We start from the raw sequence: 23,843 nt of genomic DNA on the forward strand, positions 1-23,843 counted from the left end.
GCGCCATTTTCCGATACTCGTAGCGTCTCCATTTTTCGTGATCTGGGGTCAGGTGAGGGCTTATTTTTTGCGTGCCGAGCTGGCGTTTTTAATGATAGCATTTTGGTGTAGATACGTTCTTTTGATCGCCCGTTATTGCATTTTAATGCAATGTCGTGGCGACCAAAAAAACGTAAATCTGGCGTTTCGAATTTTTTTCTCATTACGCCATTTAGCGATCAGGTTAATGCTTTTTTTTTATTGATAGATCGGGCGATTCTGAACGCGGCGATACCAAATATGTGTAGGTTGGGGTTTTTTTTTATTGATTTATTTTGATTGGGGCGAAAGGGGGGTGATTTAAACTTTTATATTTTTTTTATTTTTTTCACATTTTTAAAAACTTTTTTTTTTTTACTTTTGCCATGCTTCTATAGCCTCCATGGGAGGCTAGAAGCAGGCACAGCCCGATCGGCTCTGCTACATAACAGCGATCATCAGATCGCTGTTATGTAGGAGAATTGCAGGTGTGCTGTGAGCGCCGACCACAGGGTGGCGCTCACAGCCACCGGCGATCAGTAACCATAGAGGTCTCAAGGACCTCTATGGTTACAATGGAGGAGCATCGCCGACCTCCGATCATGTGACGGGGGTCGGCGATGCGCTCATATCCGGCCGCACGGCCGGATGCGGTAGTTAAATGCCGCTGTCTGCGTTTGACAGCGGCATTTAACTAGTTAATAGCGGCGGGTGATCGCGATTTCACCCGCCGCTATTGCGCGCACATGTCAGCTGTAAAAAAACAGCTGACATGTCGCGACTTTGATGTGCGCTCACCGCCGGAGCGCACATCAAAGCGGGGGTCCCGACATGTGACGTACTATTCCGTCACATGTCGGGAAGGGGTTAAAGGGAACCTGTCACCCCCAAAATCGAAGCTGAGCTAAGCCTACCGGCATCAAGGGCATATCTACAGTATTCTGTAATGCTGTAGATAAGCCCCCGATGTATCCTGAAAGATGAGAAAAAGGGGATAGATTATACTCACCTGGGCGGTCCAATCTGATGGGTGTCGCGGTCCGGCGCCTCCCATCTTCATAGGATGACGTCCTCTTCTTGCTCCGGCGCAGGCGTACTTTGTCTGCTCTGTTGAGGGCAGAGCAAAGTACTGCAGTGCGCAGGCGCCGGGCCTCTCTGACCTTTATCTGCGCCTGCGCACTGCAGTACTTTGCTCTGCCCTCAACAGAGCAGACAAAGTACGCCTGCGCCGGAGCCGCAGCGTGAATACAAGAAGAGGACGTCATTGTAAGAAGATGGGAGGCCCCGGACCGCGACGCCCATCGGACCGGACCGCCCCTGGGTGAGTATAATCTAACCTCTTTTTCTCTTCTTTCAGGATACATCAGGGGCTTATCTACAGCACTCCAGAATGCTGTAGATAAGCCCCTGATGCCGTGGGCTTAGCTCACCTTCAATTTTGGTGGCGACAGGTTCCCTTTAATGTGTGACAGAAGCCAAACATAAAAAAAAAGAGAAATCTGGTATCACTGTAATCGCACCGACCCGAAGAATAAAGTCGCCTAATCACTTATACGGCAGGAGGAACGGCGTAAAAAATAAAACCAATTCTTCACCTGCTGTGGATTTGTTCATTCTGCCTTCCAAAGACCGCAGTAAGGCTTGGGGCACATTTATCCTGCCCTCTATGCTGACTTCTTATGCCGTGCTTTCCGTGTAAATTGTGAAAATACGTGATTCAGACAGAACTACCAGCAAAAGATTCCCTATAATGAGGCAGATGGAGGAGGCACTGTGATTGTCATAGGACCTGTGATCCGGCGGTGTCCGTCTTTTTAGGCGTTTATAAAAACGCGGTTCACGGTAGTTTTGTGCACCTCTGAAAGGAAGGATAATGCTGAACACAGGCCAGACGGAGTCCAGAGTAACTAACTTTGCTGCCTCATTATAGTGAATGGACCCATTGGGGGTTTCATCTGTGACGTAGCTCAGAGATTTAGATAAAAACCCCAAAGTAAGTGCTCAGTGTAGAGCGCCGGATAAATGTGATCCCAAACGGTATGTAAAATGTTTCCAATAAAAGCTTCAACTCAATCCACAAAAAACAGCAAGTCCTCACTCAGGTCCATCATCTGCTAACAGAAATATAGGGGGCTTCCATGTTACGGGTAGCACAAAAGCTCTGGAAAAGCTAAATGGCTCCTCTCCCATCAAAAGAAATTCTGCGCTCCCAAATCCAAATGCCTCCCTCCCTTCTAAGCCCCAGTGTGCATAAACCACCTTTAGCATTCGCATTTGGCAGGGGTATAATTTCCAAAATGGGGTCACTTAGGGGGTTGACAGTGGGATTCTGCTCTCTAGCTCTTTGGGGGCTCTGTATATTGAGTCCGCAAACTATTCTAGGAAAATCTGCGCTCCAGGAGGCAAATAGCGCTTCATCCCTACCGAGACTCTCCTTTATGGCCAAGACGTATTGTACAGCCGCATATGGGGTATTTCTATATTCAGCAGGAATTGTAGGACAAATTCTGGTGCCAATTTTACCCACTTGTGGGCAAATTTTACATCTGTGGCTAAAACTAAATTTTTGTGGTAAAAATGTAAATTATTTTTTCTTCACTGCCCAATGGTATACAATTCTGTGACACACCTTTGGTATCAATATGATCATTACACTCCTAGATGAATTTATTGAGAGGTGTAGTTTGTAAAAAGGTGTCACTTATGGAGCCTTTTACTGTTGTGACACCTCAGGGGCTCTCCCAGTGGGTCATAGCATCATCAAACCATAATAGTAAAATCTGGACTATAATATTGCGCTGCTTCACTTTTTTGAGCTTTGCGTTGTGCCTCAAAAGTAGTTTTCATCCATACATGGGGTATTGACACTCAGGAGAAATTGCACCACAAATTCTGGGGTCCATTTTCTCCTGGTACCCTTGAGAAAGTAAAAAAAAAAATTGGGGCTAAAAGAATAATTGTGGGAAAAATGTTTTTTTTCTTTTTTACATTTTCTTAGCTCTGTTATGAACTTCTGTAAAGCACCTGATGGTTCAAGATGCTCACCACACATCTAGATAAGTTCCTTGATGGGTCTAGTTTCCAAAATGGGGTCTCTTGTGGGGGTTTCCACTGTTTAGACACATCAGGGGCTCTCCAAATGCGACATGGCGTCTGCTCTTGATTCCAGTCTATTTTGCGTTCATAACATGAAATGGTGCTCCTTCCCTTCCGAGCCCTGCCTTGTGCCCAAACAGTGGTCTTTCTCCACACATCGGCGTACTCAGGAGAAATTGCACAACAAATATTGTTTTATCTTGATACCGTTGTGAAAATAAAAATTGTGTCCGAAGTAAAATTTATGTGAAAAAAGTCACCGGTAAATGTTAATTTTTTTCCCCCTTTCACATTGCTTCAATTCTTGTGAAGCACCTGAAGAGTTAATAAACTTATTGAATGTGGTTTTGAGCACCTTGAGGGGTGCAGTTTTTAGAATGGTGTCACGTTTGGGAATTCATATAGACCCCTCAAGGTCATTTCAAATGTGAGGTGGTCCTTTAAAAAAAAGTTTTGTAAATTTTGTTGGAAGAATGAAAAATCGCCGGTCCACTTTTAACCCTTATAACGTCCTAACAAAAAAAAAAAAGTTTCAAAAATTGTGCTGATGTAAAGGACGTGGGAAATGTTGTTTAACTATTTTGTTACATTTTTTTTCACAAACACAAGAAATTTTGAAGAAATTATGCCACTATCATGAAGTACAATATGTCATGAAAAAAGTCTGATTCTCAGAATGTGGGATCCGTTGAAGCGTTCAGAGCTATAACCTCATAAAGTGACAGTGGTCAGATTTTAAAATTAAGGCCTGGTCATTAAACTACAAAGTGGCTTGGTCCTTAAGGGGTTCAAGAGTACCAACATTTGAATTAGTTTGTGATTATGGCAAAATGGTAAGAACCATACAGAAATGTAACTTGTTTTAAAAAAGACACCTTTCTCTCACTAAGAGGTGCATTTCATTGAGGTTTCCGAATACCCTGAAGTCAAGGAAATCAAGTTTACAAATATTTTTGGCTACCACTACCTATTCTAATGCAGTTTTCATTTGTCAGACAGCATCATCAAATATGTAGTTTGTAGGGATGAGCGAATAGCTCTAGCATTTCCCGAATAGATGCCTCGGTATCCTGGATACCTGGAGCGCCCCCCGATAATCGGCTGTTCGGCGGCGCAGCTGCATGTGTCTCAGCTGTGTGACAGTCACAACAAACAGGCTCTCCATGCATGTGCTGGCACCGGACAGATGATTATCGGGGGCACTCCAGGTTACCGCAGCAGCTATTCGGGAAGTGCTAAAACTATTCGGATAATGAGTTAGCCGAAGCTATTCGATTATCCCTAGTAATTTGCTTCAAAGATGCATTAAAATATTTTAACATGTGTTTGCTTCATTATTGATTTAACGAACATTCCTGTTTTCCTTCATTAGGATTAGTTGACTTAACCAATAAACTTTCCGTGACCAAGCTCTTAAGTCAGTATGCCTCTGTAGTCCTTTGGTTTTGTCGTTGTGGTCTTCTGCCAGATAACCCAGGTAAGCCTCCAGGTTAGAAAACATCTGGAGCAGGAATGCACAGCCTTTTTGAGTCTGATCGAACCAATCCCGTGGGCTGCAATATTGTCAAAAAAAGTGTCTTCTGACGCATTTACTTTTCCAATGAAAGTATGAACCATAAATAACGAATAGTTGCTGGTTTCATTTATAGAGCTTGCACCTATCAGGAAAATAGAGGGTACCCTTCACATTGGTTTGCTGACCAGAAAGTAAGAGACCATGCATTGTAGTTTATGTAGGGCACTGAGACAGTCAAGTGTTTCCCTTCTCCTATCAACTACAATGAATTTAATAGCATTCATGCATGGGACATTTCCTTAACGTCTCTACTCCTTTCTGTGCCCATTCTGCCAAAATATGGCTACCCCAGAAATGACCACACACCATAATTAGCTTTTAGTGCTATGCACCCCTGGTCTTCTCCATGACATGTAAAATAAATGACCAAAGACACATGGTTGAGGGTCACACTGAAGGGTATCCTGGGCCACAGGTTATGCACTTCTGATCTTGAGCTAGACATTTTGTTTTTTTTAACTCGCAAATTCTTTTTTGGATATATCATCAAATTTGTTGTGACTGGACAACCCCTTTAACAAATAAATGTTTGGCTGCAATTGTCACTATTTTCTTGACCAAAGCAATATTAAATGCACATTTTTTTTTTCATTTTTCTTCATACTTGTTTGTTCTCTTTTTTTTTTTTTCCATGTTCATTCTGTCAGATGGAGCCTTGCAGTTGACCAGGCCATACTACAATTATCAGCTGATTCGGCACTACTATACTGAGCGTCGGAAACAGTTGGAACGCTTGTCTAGGTAGTGAAAATCTTGCTCTGTGTTTTCTGTAATGCTGACTTGAGTTACCTACCACTTTTTTTTCTAGTCAGTTTGTCAGAACCTCCTATTAGGGCTCACTCAGACATCCATACAAACTGTCTGACATCAGACCATCATTTACGGACAGGCCACTGCTCTCTTGGTGGTAGCTTGCTTTTTTTCTGACACACAACTGAAAAATCTAAAGTAAAGAGTTTTGTACCTTTATTGAATTTATAGCCCCAAAATTGCATTCTATGAAACAAATCTTTCTTTATAATGGTGGTGTTTTTGTTTGCTTGTCCTGTAATCTATAAGATTTTAAATTAAATTATTCCCATTTATTTTGCTACAGCTCTTCCTCATTTTGTAACAAACTAATATATAGCAGTGTAGTGAGATGCCATATGCATGCAAGTTCATCCTTCTCCCACTGATCATGCCATTTCTGCTGCATGGACGTGAACACATTTTACTTGGAATGAACAACTTTTGGTTCAGGGGCCATCATTAGGACACAATGTTTTGGGTTCTTTTGTATAGATCAGAGGCTGTTAATTGCTGTCCGACCTACAATTTGTCTTTGTTGCTGCAATTACCAGGTTTTAGAAGCACTAGTGTGTCCTGTCCTGACAGCATATAAATGACTCTGGACTGAATATTTATTGACAACATCCAAATCAGAAATTCCTAAGAGGGAGAAAAAAGTTAAAAATTAATTTAATATAGTAAAACGTAGGATAGTAGAATGTAAGTCCGCAAGGACAGGGTCCTCGCCCCTCTGTACCAGTCTGTCATTGTAAACTTGTTTACTGTAAACGATATCTATAAGTCTGTATGTAACCCCTTTCTTATGTACAGCACCATGGAATTAATGGTGCTATATAAATAAATAATAATAATATTGTAAGTATATAAATGTAGATGTCTGTTAACAGATAAATAAAACTTCTCAGAAAGCGGAGATTAAAAAAATATTCTGACGGTCAAAAGTGACCTTTGCCTTTAAGGTGTAAATAAACTGATTAATGATTTTTCAAAAAATGTTTTATTGTGGTTAGGGATAGAAAAATAACACTTTTTATGATTCCCATATTACAGAGGAAAATGTAATGCTTCAACCTTGATGATCGATAATATGATTTCTCGGCTTGGAGAGAGAGTTGAGCATTTATGGAAGAGAGACGAAGGTGGCTCAGGAAAATATCCACCTGCTACCTTGCATGTAAGAAAAACCAATAAAGCTGTCTCATGTTAACTGTTTTGCCATAATTTTTTTTTTTTTGTACTGGTCCTATCACTAGACCCCATTTATCTGTACATTGAAGAGGCCAAAGTTCTTTCTCTTCCAAAGTGTTGATGCTAAATGGATGCTGAAGTGGAAATTACATCTGAGCCTCATTTAAATGCATGTTCAGAGTAAAACAGCATGTAAAGGATCTGATCTATTTCTGCTATGGACCTCCACTGATGATCAAGTTATAGTATATCCTATTGAGTTTCATACAGTGATTACTTTTTAGGCCTTTATAGTTATCTGGTAGCATTAACAAAAGTTGTCAGATATCCTACTATTTCGAATGTCTGGTTTTGTAGTTCATGTGACGTTCCCTATTGCTTAGTGGGCGACAGAAGGTTGTCCAACTCGATTAGGTAATTATTTCTCATTAATCCATGCCGGCCATCCATCCCCCAAGGCTGCTTCCTCAGTGGAGTGCTGGTGAGCCCCAAAGAAATTGGTAGGGCATCCAAAGAAATTGGTAGGGCAGCCAAAGAAATTGGTAGGCTGAGTATTATATCGCAACCTACTCTGAATCACCCTGCCACCTACTCAATACCTCCTCCAAAGCTCTGCCTTAGGGGCTCCATCCTGGGTTTGTATTTCCTTTTATTTTATTTTCCTAATTTTTAAATCTGACTTGCAGTGCTATATCATACAACTGTTTTATCTCCTGTGCCCACTCCCTGGTCAGGTTAATCTGAGACCAGGCTTTTTTTTCTTTGTCAGTCGGCACTGTTCACGCTGTTTGTGGGAGGGCCACTTTTTTTTTTACTGGCTTTTAGCCCTACCTTACCTCTGCTTTGCCTGCATCTCATTTTCCTGCTCGTCTACTCCACCTTTATACAGCTCCAGCCACCTTTCTACTGCCAACATCATTTTGGGACACAGTTCCATGATTTTACGACTTATGAACCTCTCCCTGATACTGTTTAGGCATCCTCTTGGTCCTATTCTAGTTTTTTCCATGTACCATGTCCTTTTCGAAGGGAGAACTTCTCTCGGGAAACCTTCCCCTGTTGCACTGATCCCCCTATTTTGTTTTTGCGCTGCGACCAATGTTAAACATGTGGTCTGCGAGGCTGCCTTAACACTTTTCCTGCTCACGACCCCTCAGATTCCCTTTAAGAATTAATCAGCATGGGCCAGGTCTTTATCTCAGGCTCAAAGTAACCTGGCCATCCTTTCCCAGTCCATAGTCGGGTCTCTGGATTGCTTTCTAGCCCATTTTGCTAGATATCAAAGTTTTCTTTCTCAATTTGAGTAACTTTGCCCTGTCTCGCATAGAAATTGAGGTGCCTACTTCTCTGCACAGATGCTTTCACAAGACAGGATCGCTTCACACACATCCTCTGGCATTCCTGTGACAGAGCCTCGGTGGATGAGACTGCATGTGCCCTTGCCCAGTCTGATTCTCCAGGGTTTACCTCTGACTCCCAATTCTGTGTCTGAACAGGATACTAAGCTAGCTTCCGCCATGCATGACCTTTTTCTGGGCTGTGAGGTCAAGTGAGTACAGTCCTCCTCTCTTTCCCAGGAAGTAGTTCGCTTCCGCTGCCACTCCTTGCAATAATTCACCTTTCCCAACCATGAAGATTTTCTTTCCAAAGAATGGAAACACGGACTGACTCATACGCTCCTCTAGGAGGTTTGAGGTAATGTACTCCTTGCAGAGATATACTCTAGTATAAGCCGACCCAAGTGTAAGCCGAGGCATCTGATTTTGCCACGGAAAACTGGGTAAGCTTATTGACTTTAGTATAAGCCGGGTATGTATGGTCCCCTCATTCCTATCCCCGTATGTGTGGTCCCCCCGTCCTGTCCTGCTCTGTGTGGCTCCCCCTTTGTATGCATGGCTCCCCCGGTCCCATCTTGTACGCATGGCTCAGCCCCACCCCCTGTCCCACCTTGTATGCATGGCTCGGCTGTTCCTCCCCCCCCCCCCCTATTCTTGTATTCATGGCTCCCCTCCCCGTCCCATCTTGTATGCATGGCTCGGTTCCCCCACTCCCATTCTTGCATGTATTGCTCCCCTGTCCCATCTTGTATGCATGGCTGCCCTCCCCCGTCATACTCGCACGATCACTGAACTGCGCTGCTGCAGCTTCTTCCTTTGCTGCGCGGTCACGTGGTACTGCTCATTAAGGTCATGAATATGCGCTCCACGCCTATGGGAATGGAGTCGCGTCCATATTCATGACCTTATTGAGCGGTACCATGTGACCGCTCAGCACGGGAAGAAGCTACCGCGCCGGGACAGAGATGCAAAGACGGAGATGCAGCGACAGAGGGTGAGTATTGAGTTCTTCTGGAAGCCGGCGGCTGCAGCTGTCACTGTGCTACAGCGGCTGGCTCCCCCTCCCCCACCGGCTTTCTGGACCAGGACTAGTGTATAAGCCGAGGTGGGCACTTTCAGCACAAAAAAATGTGCTGAAAACCTCAGCTTATACACGAGTACCGTATATACTCGAGTATAAGGCCGGGATCACACATGCGATAAATACTGCCGAGTCTAGCATGTTAATACCCAGCACTCTGGAGCAGAGAGTGTGGCTCCATGTATTGTTATGCAGCGGCACGCTCTGCTCCTGATTTGGCGGCGGCAATGCCGGGTATTAACATGCGAGACTCGGCCGTATTTCTCGCATGTGTGATCCCGGCCTAAGTTGACCCAAGTATAAGCAGAGACCCCTAATTTTGCCACAAAAAACTGGGAAAACTTCTTGGCTCGAGTATAAGCTTAGGGTGGGAAATGCAGCAGTAACTGGTAAATTTCAAAATAAAAATAGATACCAATAAAAGTAAAATTGAGACGTCCGTAGGTTGTGTTTTTGAATATCCATATTCAATCAGGAGCGCCATATAATGCTCAATAAAGTTCATGATGGGCCCCATAAGATGCTCCATATTAAAATATGCCCCCATATAATGCTGCATAAAAGGTTAATGATTGCCCCATAAGATGCTTCATAGAATATTATGCCCCATATAATGCTCCATAAAGGTTGATGGCCCCATAAGATACTCCATAGCATATTATGCCCCTTATGGTGCTCCATAAAGGTCGATGGCCCCATAAGATGCTCCATAGAATAATATGCCCCATATGCTGCTGCGATTTAAAAAAAAAAAAAAAAAGACATACTCTCCTCTCATCGCTGGGCGCCGGTGTCCTGAGCTGGCGAGTCACCGGCGCGCTATGTGGTCAGGTGCCAGAGTCGCCGCTGGGTCAGACCCCCGAAACTTGCGATATTCACCTGTTCCCGTTGCACCGCTGTGTCTTCCAGGTTTGCAGTGACTGTTCAGGCAGAGGGCGCACACTAACCACATCATCTCGCCCACTGACCTGAACGTCAGCCAGAGGACGCAGAAAACACAGCACGGCGGTGGAACGGGGACAGGTGAATATCGCATGGCTCACCCTCTCCCGTCATACTCACCCCCACCTGGCGCGGTCTCTCTGTATGTCCCTGCCTCTCCGATTGTCTCCGGCGCGCGCCGGCAGCTTGTTCCTGTGTTCAGTGGTCACATGGCACCACTCATTAAAGTAATGAATATGTGCTCCGCCTATGGGAGTGGAGTCGCTTCCATAATCATTACTTTAATGAGCGGTACCACGTGACCGCTGAACACAGAAAGAGTTGCAGGCGCCGGAGACTATCGGAGAAGCAAGGAAGTGCAGAGACCGCGCCGGGAACCGGTGAGTATGATGTGACGGTCGCCACTCCTGCCGTTGCCCCTCCCCCGCCGACCCGCTGGGACCATGGCTAGAGTATAAGCCGAGAGGGGCACTTTTAGCCTAAAAAAATGGGCTGAAATTCTTGGCTTATACTCGAGTATATACGGTAATTGTTTGTCAAATCTCCATCTGTTGATTCCCAGGTAGCTAATGTCTAGAACATCTATCTTGCTCTTCTCTCATGCAGTATTCCTCAGATAGAAGTTCAGCAGATAGTGGCATCTTTCATATTTCTTTCACAGAAGGTATAATTTCTGGTGACAATAACCTCCATTGACAGTGTGCCTGAGCACGCTTCCCTTTCTTGCAGGGCTCTCTTACTTGCTCTCTATCAGCACATTTTGTTCCTTGCACTCCGTGCTATATTGTTTTCCAAAGGTTGGTCTAGGCATTCCACATCAATTGTTCTTTGTTCTCCCCTCCTTTTACCTATCATTCCCTTCATCCATGGGAGTGCATTCTCCACTTAATAGATGGGGTAAGAACCATTAGGACCTACCTATCTTTTACGGAAATGTTTCAATTTTCTTTTTGTGATCCCTAATGGACCACGCTAGGCTGATCAACTTCCAAGATAACCATTTTTACTTTGATCAGTTTTGCACTTAACGAAGCATATTTCCCAGAGGAGCATTGCGGCTTTAAGTCTCCTCATCTCTGCATGCTTAACATTAGCGATGAGCAAATACACTCGTTATTCAAGATTTCTCGAGCATGCTCGGGGGTCCTCCGAGTATTTTTTAGTGCTCAGAGTTTGTTTTTCTTGCCGCAGCTGAATGATTTACATCTGTTAGCCAGCATAAGTACATGTGGGGGTTGCCTGGTTGCTAGGGAATCCCCACATGTACTTATGCTGGATAGCAGATGTAAATCATTCAGCTGCGGCGCTAAAAACTAAATCTCCGAGCACTAAAAAAATACTGTGAGGACCCCCGAGCATGCTCTGGAAATCTCGAGTAACAAGTATATTCGCTCATCGCTACTTAACATGTCACTCTCCGCAAGGAGAAACGATCCTTCTTGGGTCCCTGTCAGATGCCTCTCATACAGCCAAACCAGATCTCATAGTTTGCACTGACGAGGGGCAGTACCCCGAAACAGTGTCTGCAAATTGAGACTCTGGTTTGGCTATTACCCTAAGTCATGTGACAAGGCTCGATAAAGGGTCAACATTGACTTTTAGAATTGCTACTTCCAATAGGTGGCACCAGAGTTCTAGTTCTCTTCCTCTCTAAAGAGACAATTTGCATATTTCCCAGAGGACATTGCGGCTTTAAGTCTCCTCATCTCAGCATGCTTAACATGTCACTCTCTGCAAGGAGAAATGATACTTCTGGGTTCCCGCACTTAAGGAAGCTAACGGGGCCCAAGGGTAAGTCTCCACTCTTCAAGATTACTGCTGATAGGGTGGTAGGAGCCTCCTGGACAGTCAGGTTGTCTGCCACCTGGCCTCTGTCCACATTTGGTAACATTTTTCAAGATTTATGCAGGGGATTCTGCTTGTGCCAACTTGTGATAGATGGTACTGCAGTCTGGTATGCAGGTTAAATGGTCATTTGTTGTTTTTTACCAGCCATTGGGACTTTTCGGGAATGCTCACAGTTCTGTGTCCTGCAATATGTGTGAAAATCTAATTTTTAATTTGCTGTTCTCTTCCCATTTTTCAGTACTTTATGTGGCATGTTGAACATCTTTTTCTCTTTTTTTTTTTTTTTTTTTAATTTCAATATAGTGGAATGAAAAATGAAAAAAGTAAAACTGAAACATAAAAACTTTCATTCTCCTCATAAGTCTTTTGCTACTTTTCATATCTGTAAAGCCTCTCTCTTAACTTGTTTTAACCAGGCAACCCTGTATCACCGTTTGGGTGATGATCACAGGATGGGTGTTGACTTGCTAATTGGTTTGTGTCTGGGTGTTGGGACCCTAACCAGCGCAGAACTTTTATGCTCAATGTTCTGAAGAGGGACATTTATCCCCGTTAAAAAAAAAAAAAAAAAAGTGTGTCATATTGAGTGTTAAAACCTTGCCCGATATGGCTGCCCCTGTAATCATAAAATCAAGAAAATGCGATCTAGTCAGACAACTTAAACTTTAGACTAGGAAGAAGAATGATATGTGATATGGTATTATTTACTGCTTCATGACATCAGCCGTACATGGGAAGTGCAATCCTGCAAACTGAGGTAGATGTACTGCGCTGCAAGGTCCAGTCACTGCCCTGAATCACAGTGTGACAGTCCAGATGGCTACTGTCTTTGATAGGAGACCATCCCTGCACATTGTTAGTTGTCATAGCAGTAGCATAGGTATGCATAGTTAAGATCACTCGTATAGTGACAGTTAGCGGTTAATATCCATGGATACCTAAGTTATTGTATAGGGAATCTAAAGAACTATGCTACATTTCTATTTGGAGGGATTTGCTAATATTATTATTACAACTATTGCATATTGGGACAGAGACTTGGAGATGGGAATACTGCTTTTTAATGTTTTTCTATTCTTGCTAACTCAACTTTAACATTGTGTGTTGCAGGCACTTCTAGACTTATATCTAGTAGAAGATACAGATGAAATAAACAAGCATACAATTGTATCCTTCTTATGTTTACCAGGTGGCATAAAACAAAAATGTATTCCATACTTTACACCATATTTGTGTTTTAGACTACTTTTGCACCTTGCCAGACAAAAAAAGTATGGTTTAGTGGAAAAAGGCATGGCTTAGCATGCAACACTGTTAGCCGAAGTTTCACTAATTTCTTGCACAAATTAAGCTAGAGATCTTTTGTCTAAACCAAAACTAACAGTTTTGTGTATAGTATTGATAATTATTTAGGAGCTGGTGTATTGCAAATAACCTTAACCTTTTATATACCAGACAGTCTATTTTTTGTTGGATGTCATGTACTCTTTCCCAGATAAGCCTGATTCTTCCATAGAATCATTTCCCACAGCTTTTTCGGTCCCTTGTGGTCTAATAAAACTTATTCAAGGATTTTGGCTCTTGGATCATAATGATTATCAGGTATTGTTGCCTTTTTTTTTTCTATGTTATAGTAGTACCCCTAAAGGGAACCTGTCAGCAGGATTGTGCACAGTAACATACAGTGTGTCAGGTCGGCGCTGGTATACTGGATAAAATGATACCTTGGTTGATGAAATCCATCTTGTGGCTTTTTCTTAATCTTTATTTTTAGTTTTGTGTTAATGAGATTCTCGTGCCCTAAGTCAGGCCAGGAGGGGGGTCTTCATGTGGTGCTCTGATTATTTATTCATAATGCAGACTGCTGACAGGTCCCTGATCCCTCGCTGACCTGCCCCCTAGTTTCCATAATGAATACCAGCTCATACTAAATAGAAAAATAAACACTTCTGCAGGCAGGTGGCGGCCGTGGCACCGGCGCTGCAGCATTATCGCATGGTTACTGTGCGCTTATTCCCTTTTGCAGATTTCCTTGAGCGAGGAAAAAGTCATTTTGAAAATGGTGCCCGGGGGCACCTGCGCAGTAGCAGCTATCGGTTTGTACAGAGAGCCAATAGCTGCTTTTGCGCAGGCGTTGGTTGCGCCATCTTGCTGGAGAAGGAAAAAAAATGTCCTCATCCAAGATGGTGCTATCTGCGCAGTAGCAGATTTCGGAGATCGCCAATAGCTGCAATTACGCATACGTGGGCAGCGCCATCTTCATGGAGGACTTTTTTTTTCTTTTTTTACAGCAAGATGGTGCCTCCTGCGCAACATCAGCTATCGCATCTCTATACAAACCGATAGCTGGTACTGCGCAGGCGCCCCGGGCTCCATTTTTTTTTTCCTCACTTAAGTAAATCTGCAAAAGGAATAAATGCACAGTAACCATGCGATAATGCTGCAGCGCAGGTGCCACGGCCTGCACCTTTATGCAAGAGCGTTTTTTTTCTTTTCTTTTTATTCAGCATGTACAGGTATTTATTATGCAAACTAGGGGGCAGGTCAGTGAGCGACAGTGACCTATCATTAGTCTGCCTTGCGGATATATAATCAGAGCACCACATACACCGACCCCGCCTTAGGACACGAGCAGATCATTAACACAGAACTGAAAATATTAAGAAACAGCCACAAGACAGATTTCATGAACCAAGGTATCAGTGTCACCTGACACTCTGTAGGTTACTGTGCACAATCCTGCTGACAAGTTCCCTTTAAGGGACTGACCACTACTGGAAACTCCTGCTTATTCAATTCCAGATCCATAGAATATAAAAATAATAAATAAAAAAATAAATAAGCTATTTATCTGCATATATTGTGATAGTCTGCAGGTAAATGATTATTAAATCATGTCTAGAAAGGTTACTGGAGAAAAGGATACAAGAAGTGAGCGGTTTCCAAAATTAGGACATGAATTAACAGGGGTCTGCATGTGTAGAGTGGGCTTAGGAGCTGAGCTTCTCCACACTTGGCTGATACTGGCTATATGACAGTGCCGGCATCCGTCTCTAACAGCCGCGGCTAGAGCTGACTTCCAGTCACTACTGTTACCCATTTAAACACTGCTGCCAATCTGGTGGGGACTGATTTTAGTTACTATGATAGCCTGTGATCTGCTGAAGACCCCTGTCGCTGTCATCTTAGTGCCACGATCTTCACTATATTCTGGATTACCCTTGTATGTACTATAAACTATTGCAGGATCATAAAAGTATGATCCATTAAAATAGGTAACAAATTAACCCATTGGTAAACTCTATAGCAGTGTTTCTCAACTCCAGTCCTCAAGACCCACCAGCAGGTCATGTTTTCAGGATTTCCTTAGTATTGCCCAGGTGATAGAATTAATGCTTGAGCAGGTGATGAAATGATCACCTGTGCAATACTAAGGATATTCTGAAAACGTGACCTGTTGGTGGGTCTTGAGGACTGGAGTTGAGAAACACTGCTCTATAGCATTTTCTTGCTCACCTCACGACCTAAAAAAAAGTAGTAATAAGAAAACAAAGCATTTGTATGGACATAAAAATTTTTTCAATGAAATGTTTGGATCGTGCACAGAAAACAATCCCTCACTCAGCCCCATCAACAACAAAAAAGTTGCGGGTCTAGGAAAATGGCAACAAAAAGCAAAATTGTATTCATTTTTTTAATGAGCACTCAGAGGACCTGGTATCAAATGTTTCATCTTAAACTGAAGTCTGGATATAATAGTGGGTGCAGAGTAGAATAAAATATATATATATATATATATATATATATATATATATATATATATATATATATATATATATATATATATATATATATATATAATTTTGTCTCTTTGCAGAGATTTTAGCTGTCAAACTATTTTGCACCTAATCAGTTATCACAGAGATTTAATTGGTGGCATGTGGTTCTTACACCTGTATGATGCTAACCAATCATAAGCAGGCTGCAACATACTAGAGAAAGGACACGCCCCCATCATAGATGGCTTCAAGCAGCTTTGTCAGTAAGATGTAATCGCACTTATGTCTTTTGTTTTCTGGGCAACTTGTACTTGTTCTGTAGTGAGATCAGGGCTGTTTTGTCTCACATAGGAGCAGCCTTCCCGTTCTGTCATACTCCTGTGTGTTATATGTCAGCCTGCTCTGATCTCACTGTAGAGTGATTTACAAGTTGCTCTGAGTATATCAGACATAAGTGTGATACCGACACAACTTTGAACAGACTGTGTGGGGGTAGAGGCAATACATTACATGTGACAGTGCTTTAAAAGGAGAGCTGATTGAATGGTTTGTTATGAGATACAGCTGATCTCCGCTACACTGACACTTAGCACATTTTAGAAGAGTTACATCTCACACTAAAGGTACCGTCACACTCAGCGACGCTGCAGCGATATAGACAACGAGCCGATCGCTGCAGCGTCGCTGTTTAGGTCGCTGTAGAGATGTCAAACACAGCAGCTCCACAACGATGCAGGAGCGATCCTGTGACATAGCGGTGACTCACTTATCGTTCTCACAGGTCGTTAGCTCCATGTTTAACATTGCTGACATCCTTGCTTTTGCTGTCAAACACGACGATAAACGCCGATCTGACGACCAAATAAAGTTCTGGACTTCTAGCTCCGACCAGCGATATCACAGCGGGATCCAGATCGCTGCTGCGTGTCAAACACAACGAGATCGCTATCCAGGACGCTGCAACGTCACGAATCGTTGTCGTTCTCGTTGTAAAGTTGTTTAGTGTGAAGGTACCTTAAGACACCCTTTCTTAGCTATGGTGGGGGCGTGTCCTTTTTCTGCTGTGTTGCTGCCTGCTTATGATTGGTCAGCATCATACAGTGGGGAGAAGTACACAACCACCTGTGAAAGCAAAAACTCTTGCACTTGACAAAAGATAACTTGTTAGGTGCAAAATACTTTGCTAATATCACCTCAACAGAGAGCCAAAAAATAAATTCCTCTCTGCAGCCACTATTGCATCGTGTGTCCTGCTAAACATGAAAAATTTGGTGAAAGGTTTTTATTTAAATAGAAACTGCTGCATGTTTGGTATGACTGTAAAATTCATCCTGCGAAAACAATCCCTCATATGTATTTCAACAGAGAAGTTTAGGAACAAATGACCACAAAAATGAAAAATCCCCTGGGTTAAGTTTCATTCTCTCTTTCTTATACAGCTTCTTGTTTCCATAGGATGGTGCAGGGAGCTGCTTGTCGATACACGTTGAGTGTTATTGTAATCACTGTCACCGTGCATTGACTGTCTACAGACAGCCAGTCAATCAATGTGCAAGGGGCATTATTACCACTACATTTGCAGATAAATGATGTGTTTTTTTTTGTAGCTGACAGGTTCCCTTTAAGCACGAATAAAAGATAATTTTTCCACTTCTAGAATTCAGTGGACTGTCTTCTTCATCCTGCCACAAGTAAGGTAATGACATGGCAGCACAATCTGATTATAGAGACCTTAATGTGCCAAGGAGACCACAGACAGGCCCTACGCTATATTCAAGTTATGAAGCCTCCAATATCCAACAGTGCAGAGGTTAAGCTTCACATGACTGTATTTCTATCAAACAGGTAAGTTTTTTGCTGCCCTTGTCACATGTTAATTTCTAGTTGTCTTTTGGAGTGTTCTGCATATACAATTCCAATATCATGATGAAATGGGGCACAGCTATAGGTTTAGAATATCCACTGGCTGTATATTTAATGATGTATCACAATTTGTAGGCACATCTTTGAGGCTTGGAATCTGCAAAAGCTCCACTCTAGCCGATTGAAAGTTGAAGAGCTGCTGAAACATATGTATGAAACATGTCAAGAAATGGGACTTATGGAAGATTTGCTGAAGCTTACTTTCACAGATTCTGAACAGGTAAGAGGCTATAAAGTCAGTGTAACCATGACTGTAGAAAGTTTCTTTACTCTGTCTGTCTTTCTATGGCAGCTTTTAGAGGGATCTGGGAGGGGGTTCAGTCTCCCACCCAGTGGGCACCCCTGAGACGTTTTGTTTACACTGACATGTGTAATGCACTATCCCAGTGATCAGAGTAATAAGGCTATGTGCACACGTTGCGGATTTGCCTGCGGATCCGCAGCGGATCGGCCCCTGCGGATTCACAGCAGTTTTCCATCCGGTTTACAGCACCATGTCAATAGGAATCCGCAGGTGTTAAAACACAGGTGAAATCCGCACAAAAAACGCTGTAAATCCACGGGTAATCCGCAGGTAAAGCGCAGTACGTTTTACCTGCAGCTTTTTCAAGAACTGAGCGGAAAAATCCACACAGAAATCCTCAACATGGGCACATATTTCCCCAAAGAAAAAATTTGAATCGCAGAGCAAAATGTAATAAAAACGGTAAGTAGTCTTACCGGTAATTGTATTTCCAGGAATCCATCATGACAGCACCATGGAGGTTGTCCTTCTTATCCACAGTGTGACAGGAAACTACGAGAGTATAAAAGGACCCTCCCCCTACCAACCGTCAGTGATTTTCCAAAGTACCACATCTGGATGGATGCCAAAAAGAATAGTTTATTGAAACAAAACAAGATACAAATGTTTACATCACATTAGTTTTTAGTGATTTAGCATGGGGAGGGAAACTAACAGTGCTGTCAGGATGGATTCCTGGAAATACAATTACCGGTAAGACTAATTACCGTTTTCCAGGTCATCCATCTGACAGCACCATGGAGAAGTACCAAAGCAGATTACTTCTTAGGGTGGGAGTACTGCCTGGAGCACCTTCCTGCCAAACCCTAGTTGTGTCGACATTACGTCTAGTTTATAATGTTTGGAAAAGGTACTAAGATTAGAACAGGATGTGGCGTTACAAATTTGATCTGCTGAAGCCCCCCCTTTTTCTGCCCATGAGGCTGCCATTGATCTAGACGAGTGTGCTTTGATACACCCCGGTGGATTTTTTCCCTGAGCCTTATAGGCCGAAATTATTGTGGATCTAATCCATCTCGCGATCGTGGATTTAGACGCCTTTCTACCCTTGTTTGGGCCTCTAAACTGAACAAAAAGATTATTATCCACCCTCCAGGGTGCAGTTACCTCTAGGTATTTAAGAACCGTTTCTCTAACATCTAGGTTATGATAGAGAGTTTCTTTTTGATTTTTAGGCGATTGAAAAAAGGAAGGGAGTATGACCTCCTGATTCATATTTGAATCCGAGACCACCTTCGGGAGAAAAGCTGGATCCAGTTTCAAAATCAACCTGTCATTAAAGACCTGCAAATAAGGATCCTGGATAGAGAGGGCCTGAAGCTCACCCAGTCTTTTTGCCGAAGTGATGGCTACAAGGAAAGACGTTTTTAAGGACAATTTACTAATATCTAGATCATTCCCTAAATCATACGGATGTCTACATAGTTCATTAAGGACTAAATTTAGGTCCCATTGTGGGACAGTTTTCCTTATCAATGGTTTTAACCTCGCAACTGTGCAACTGCCCTGGATAACCGACTAATCCAGGGGTGGGCCGATAAGGTACAGTCATAAAAGACACTAAGGGCCGCCACTTGTACCCTTAAAGTACTGGGTCTAAGACCCGCTTTAAAACCAGATTGCAAAAAATCAAGGATTTGGGGTATATTAGGTTGAACAGTATCGACTGTCGCCTCTCCACAATAGCTGCAGAATTTTTTCCAAATTTTAGTATAGATGGAAGAGGTTACCGGCTTCCTACTTGCTTGAAGCGTGGAAATAACTTCATCTGACAAGCCTTTCGCTTTTAGAACTTGCCGTTCAGGATCCTGGCCGACAATCGAAGACTTTCTGGATTCTGGTGGAAAATGGGACCTTGAAAGAGTATGTCTGTTCTTCGTGGAAGAAAAACTGGTTTCTCCTTTGACATTCTCTTCAATAGGGAAAACCAACTTCTCTTTGGCCAGAACGGTACCACAAGTAGGACTTTGGCTTTATCTTCTGCAATTTTCCTGAGAGTCCTTGGTATTAACGCGAGCGGAGGGAATGCATATAACAGGCCTCTGTTCCACGATTGGGAGAAGGCATCGATTCCGGTCGGGTTCTCCTGAGGGTTCAGTGAGTAAAAGACGCTGACCTTTGCATTCTGTCTGGTTGCAAAGAGGTCCATGGCTGGATTCCCCCAACGCTGGCATAAGTCTCTGAATACCTCGTTGTTTAATTCCCATTCTGTCGATAAGACTGTTCTTCTGCTCAGGAAATCCGCCACTTGGTTTCTGGTACCTTCCAGATGTACAGCCGAGATCGAGAGTACCGTTTCTTCTGCCCATCTGAAAAATCGCTCTGCCAACTGCTGCATAGCCCTGTGTCTCGGACCACCTTGATGTCGAAGGAAAGCTACTGCTGTTGTGTTGTCCGAGAGTATTTTCACATGTATGTTCCTTATCAAGGACTGGGCGGAGGATAGAACCTTCCAGACTGCGAGCAATTCTCTGAAATTTAAGGACTGTCTGCTGTTCTCCTGACTCCACTGACCCTGGTAATATCTTCCCTGGATGTGTCCTCCCCAGCCCTGTTGACTTGCGTCCGTGGTAATTATGACTTCGGGAGAATGAATCCAAGCAACTCCCTGCTGCAGATTTTTGGGATTTGTCCACCAGCGTAACGAAGTCTTTACTTGAGTTGACAGCTGTATCACTTTGTCCAACGACCCCTGTCTGCTGTCCCAGGATAACCGAATCGCTTGCTGAAGTCGTCGAGAGTGAAATTGACTCCAATTTACGCAGGGTATGCAGGCCGTCATCGGCCCCAGGACCTTCATGGCTTCTCTGATGGAAACTCTGTTCTTTGTGAACTGACGAATTCTGTCTACTATGCCTCGCAGTTTTTCTTCCGGCAGAAAAGACATTCTCACACTTGAGTTTAGTATGACTCCGAGAAATTTTATTCTCTGTCTGGGTACTAGATCGGATTTTGACCAATTTACGATCCACCCCAAGTTCTGCAGTGTGGAAATTAAAGACTGACAGTCGGTTCTGAGCTGATTTACCGTGTCCGCTACCACTAGAAAGTCGTCCAGATACGGTACGACCATGATGTCCTGATTTCTTAGGTAGGCCACTACCTCTATCATAATCTTCGTAAAAACCCTTGGAGCTGAGGCTAGGCCAAACGGTAGGCAGCAAAACTGTTAGTGGAAGATCCTGCCTTCTTTTTCTACTGCAAACTTGAGATATTTTTGGTGGCCTGGGTAAATTGGGAAGTGGTAATACGCACTCTTCAAATCTAGAGTGCACATCACCACCCCTTTTTCTTAGAGGGGAATCGTAGATTTTATAGATTCCATCTTGAATCTTTTGTATACTACCCATGTATTTAGGCATTTCAGATTTATAATTGTTCTTGATTCCCCCGAGGGCTTTATTATGGAAAATAGGCTTGAATAAAACCCTTGTCCTATTTCTTGGGGAGGCACTGGGACTATCGCAGCTGTTTTTAGTAAGTCTTGAATATCTACCCACATGGGAGAGGTTGAGACGAGTTGGGAGCTGGAGATTAGGAATTTTTGTGGGGGAGGCGAAGAGAATTCTATTCTGTAACCCTGAGCAATCAGTTGTAAGATCCACGGGCTTGTATTGATCTTTTGCCAACCCCCCCAGAAACCTGGTCAGGCGCCCCCCTACACTGGTGGCATCATTTTCTGTGGTATCCTGATGTTGAACCTGAAAAGGTGGACTCTTTACCTTTGGTTCTAGCTTCCCCACCTTTTGGATAGCTCCACCTCCCTTGTTTCCCTTTCCCTCTATAGTCAGTTTTCTGATTAAAATGGGACCTACGAAAGGGCTAAAACTTTTTGCGTTTCTCTTCTGGAAACCCCTTTTTATCATCTGACGCCTTCTCTAAGATGTCATCCAGAACTGGCCCAAATACTCTTCCACCTGAGAATGGGATAGCATAAAGCTTATTTTTTGAATGTACATCCCCCGACCAGTTTTTGAGCCAGATGGCTCTTCTGGCCGCATTTGACAAGGATTGACTCCTGGCCGTGAACCTCACTGATTCTGCCGATGCGTCTGCTAGAAAATCTGTCCCCATTTTTAGAAGAGGTAGGGATTTCAATATAGCCTCTCTAGGGGTTTTAGATGAAAGTTGATCTACCAGATCATCTACCCATAAGTGCATAGATCGTGCTACTGATGTAGCCGCTATGTTTGCACGTATTACAGCTGCCGAACTCTCCCAGGCTCTTTTTAAGAGACTGTCTGCCTTCCTATCCATAGGCTCCTTTAGGTTAGAGGAGTCTTCGAAGGGTATGGCGGTTCTCTTGGAGACTAGCTAAATGAATGTCTATTTTGGGAATGTCCTCCCAATCCTTGACCTCCTGTGAATCAAAAGGGAGACGAAGTCTTTTGGAATAGTCAGACGTTTCTCAGCCTCCTCCCATTCTTCTAGAATCGTAGAACGTATATGAGAGTTTACAGGAAAAACTTTTGAGGTCTGAGCACATAACCCGCCAAACATCTCATCCTGTATTGAACAAGATGTTGGAGGTTCCTCGATTTGCATGGTGCGTCTCACTGCACCTAGTAGCTCGTCCGTGTCCACAGAAGAAAATAAATACTTCTTCCCTCTTTCTGGAGGATCTCTATACTCGTCTTCCTCCAGATCCAACTCGGACAAAGCCCCCTCAGATGAAGAGTCCAAATCTCTCATCCTTTTCCTGGTATCAGGCTGTGTGGGTTGAGGAGTCATTAAACCAGACACTGACGCCTGTACCTCCTCTCTGATAATAGCCCTCATGTCAGACATGAGAGAGGCTTGTTCTTCTCCCACAATGCGGTTAGTGCATGACTCACAAAGGGGTTTTTGCCACGAGTCCTTTAGTTTTATGGAGCAAATGGGACACTTCTTATATTTCCCCGACTTCTTAACCTCCTTATCCGCGGAGGTAAGGGCTCCCTATAAAAAAGAAGCAGCCCCGTTTTAAAAAGATGCAGACTGGTGGATGGATGGTAGGGATTTAGTGGCTACCCCTTTTAGGGAACTCACATGTGCCTGGCTCTCTGTCTCCAACCTGTCGGTATCCTCCATGTCGGACTATGCCCCGGTCAGTGGAGACGTCCCTACCCCCCTTTACCTTATATCCTCGCCGGCCTGAGTTGATCCACGCGTTGGAGCGCTCTGCGCTCACCGACATGCCCCGGAAATGATGCGGAGGAGACGCCGCCCCGCCCACCGCTGACCGCAACCCGGAAGTAACTACGCCGGGCTGCAGCGCGTGGTATGCCGGCAATGGCCGCTGGTTCACTCCGGGACCGCATGATGAAACGCCAGCTCACAGAGGAGGTCCCGGACCAGGGAGTAATTCGGGCGGCGTGCACGGACGAGAGCCCCCCAGGAGGAAGCGACCAGCCATCCCAGGAGCAGCGCTGCACTGGGTAAGCTGAGGGACCCTGTGCCGGGTTTCAGCCCACGGAGGTCTTGAAGTGGGAAGGGTGATAAGGGCCTAAACCCCCCGATCCACACTCTCCGAACGGAGCCTGTCGGCCTTACTCTCGTCGTTCCTATCCACAGTGGGACAGGAAAAACACTGACGGTTGGTAGGGGGAGGGTCCTTTTATACTCTCGTGGTTTCCTGTCCCACTGTGGATAAGAAGGACAACCTCCATGGTGCTGTCAGGTGGATGACCTGGAAATATATTTTATTAGGAATAAACACCAATAATAATCATTAAAATTCATAACAAAAACAAGATAAAGAAAAAATAACAGGGATAGTGACACCAATGAACAATGCTCAGCAAAATATGTTGTATACGGTACCAGGTATAAATTCAAACAGATAAGCCCATGAGGCTAGGGGAAATAGAGTTTAGCGTATGCAAAGAATAAAGTGGTGGCCTATATACATATATACGCATGGGGGCCTCTTCTATGCTCAGCATTTAGGTCGGTATTACCTCCATTACTCTCCAGTACT

At 43.7% G+C, this 23,843-nt stretch overlaps 1 protein-coding gene across 8 annotated transcripts in view; it reads left to right on the forward strand.

Moving 5' to 3' along the window:
* Positions 1-23,843, forward strand: part of AHCTF1 (AT-hook containing transcription factor 1) — a 215,027-nt gene that overhangs the window by 91,151 nt on the left and 100,033 nt on the right. For all 8 annotated transcript variants that reach the window (XR_013221111.1, XM_077283248.1, XM_077283249.1 and 5 more), the window contains 7 exons: positions 4,487-4,591; positions 5,338-5,431; positions 6,533-6,656; positions 12,989-13,045; positions 13,334-13,480; positions 17,315-17,502; positions 17,656-17,800. Coding sequence is in view for 7 of the 8 variants with exons in the window: in XM_077283248.1 (XP_077139363.1) it covers positions 4,487-4,591; positions 5,338-5,431; positions 6,533-6,656; positions 12,989-13,045; positions 13,334-13,480; positions 17,315-17,502; positions 17,656-17,800 (860 nt within the window). In the remaining variant the exon portion in view is untranslated. The remainder of the gene's footprint in view (positions 1-4,486; positions 4,592-5,337; positions 5,432-6,532; positions 6,657-12,988; positions 13,046-13,333; positions 13,481-17,314; positions 17,503-17,655; positions 17,801-23,843) is intronic.

Source organism: Ranitomeya variabilis, chromosome 2 (assembly GCF_051348905.1).
Source record: "Ranitomeya variabilis isolate aRanVar5 chromosome 2, aRanVar5.hap1, whole genome shotgun sequence".
Classification (NCBI taxonomy): Eukaryota; Metazoa; Chordata; class Amphibia; order Anura; family Dendrobatidae; genus Ranitomeya; species Ranitomeya variabilis.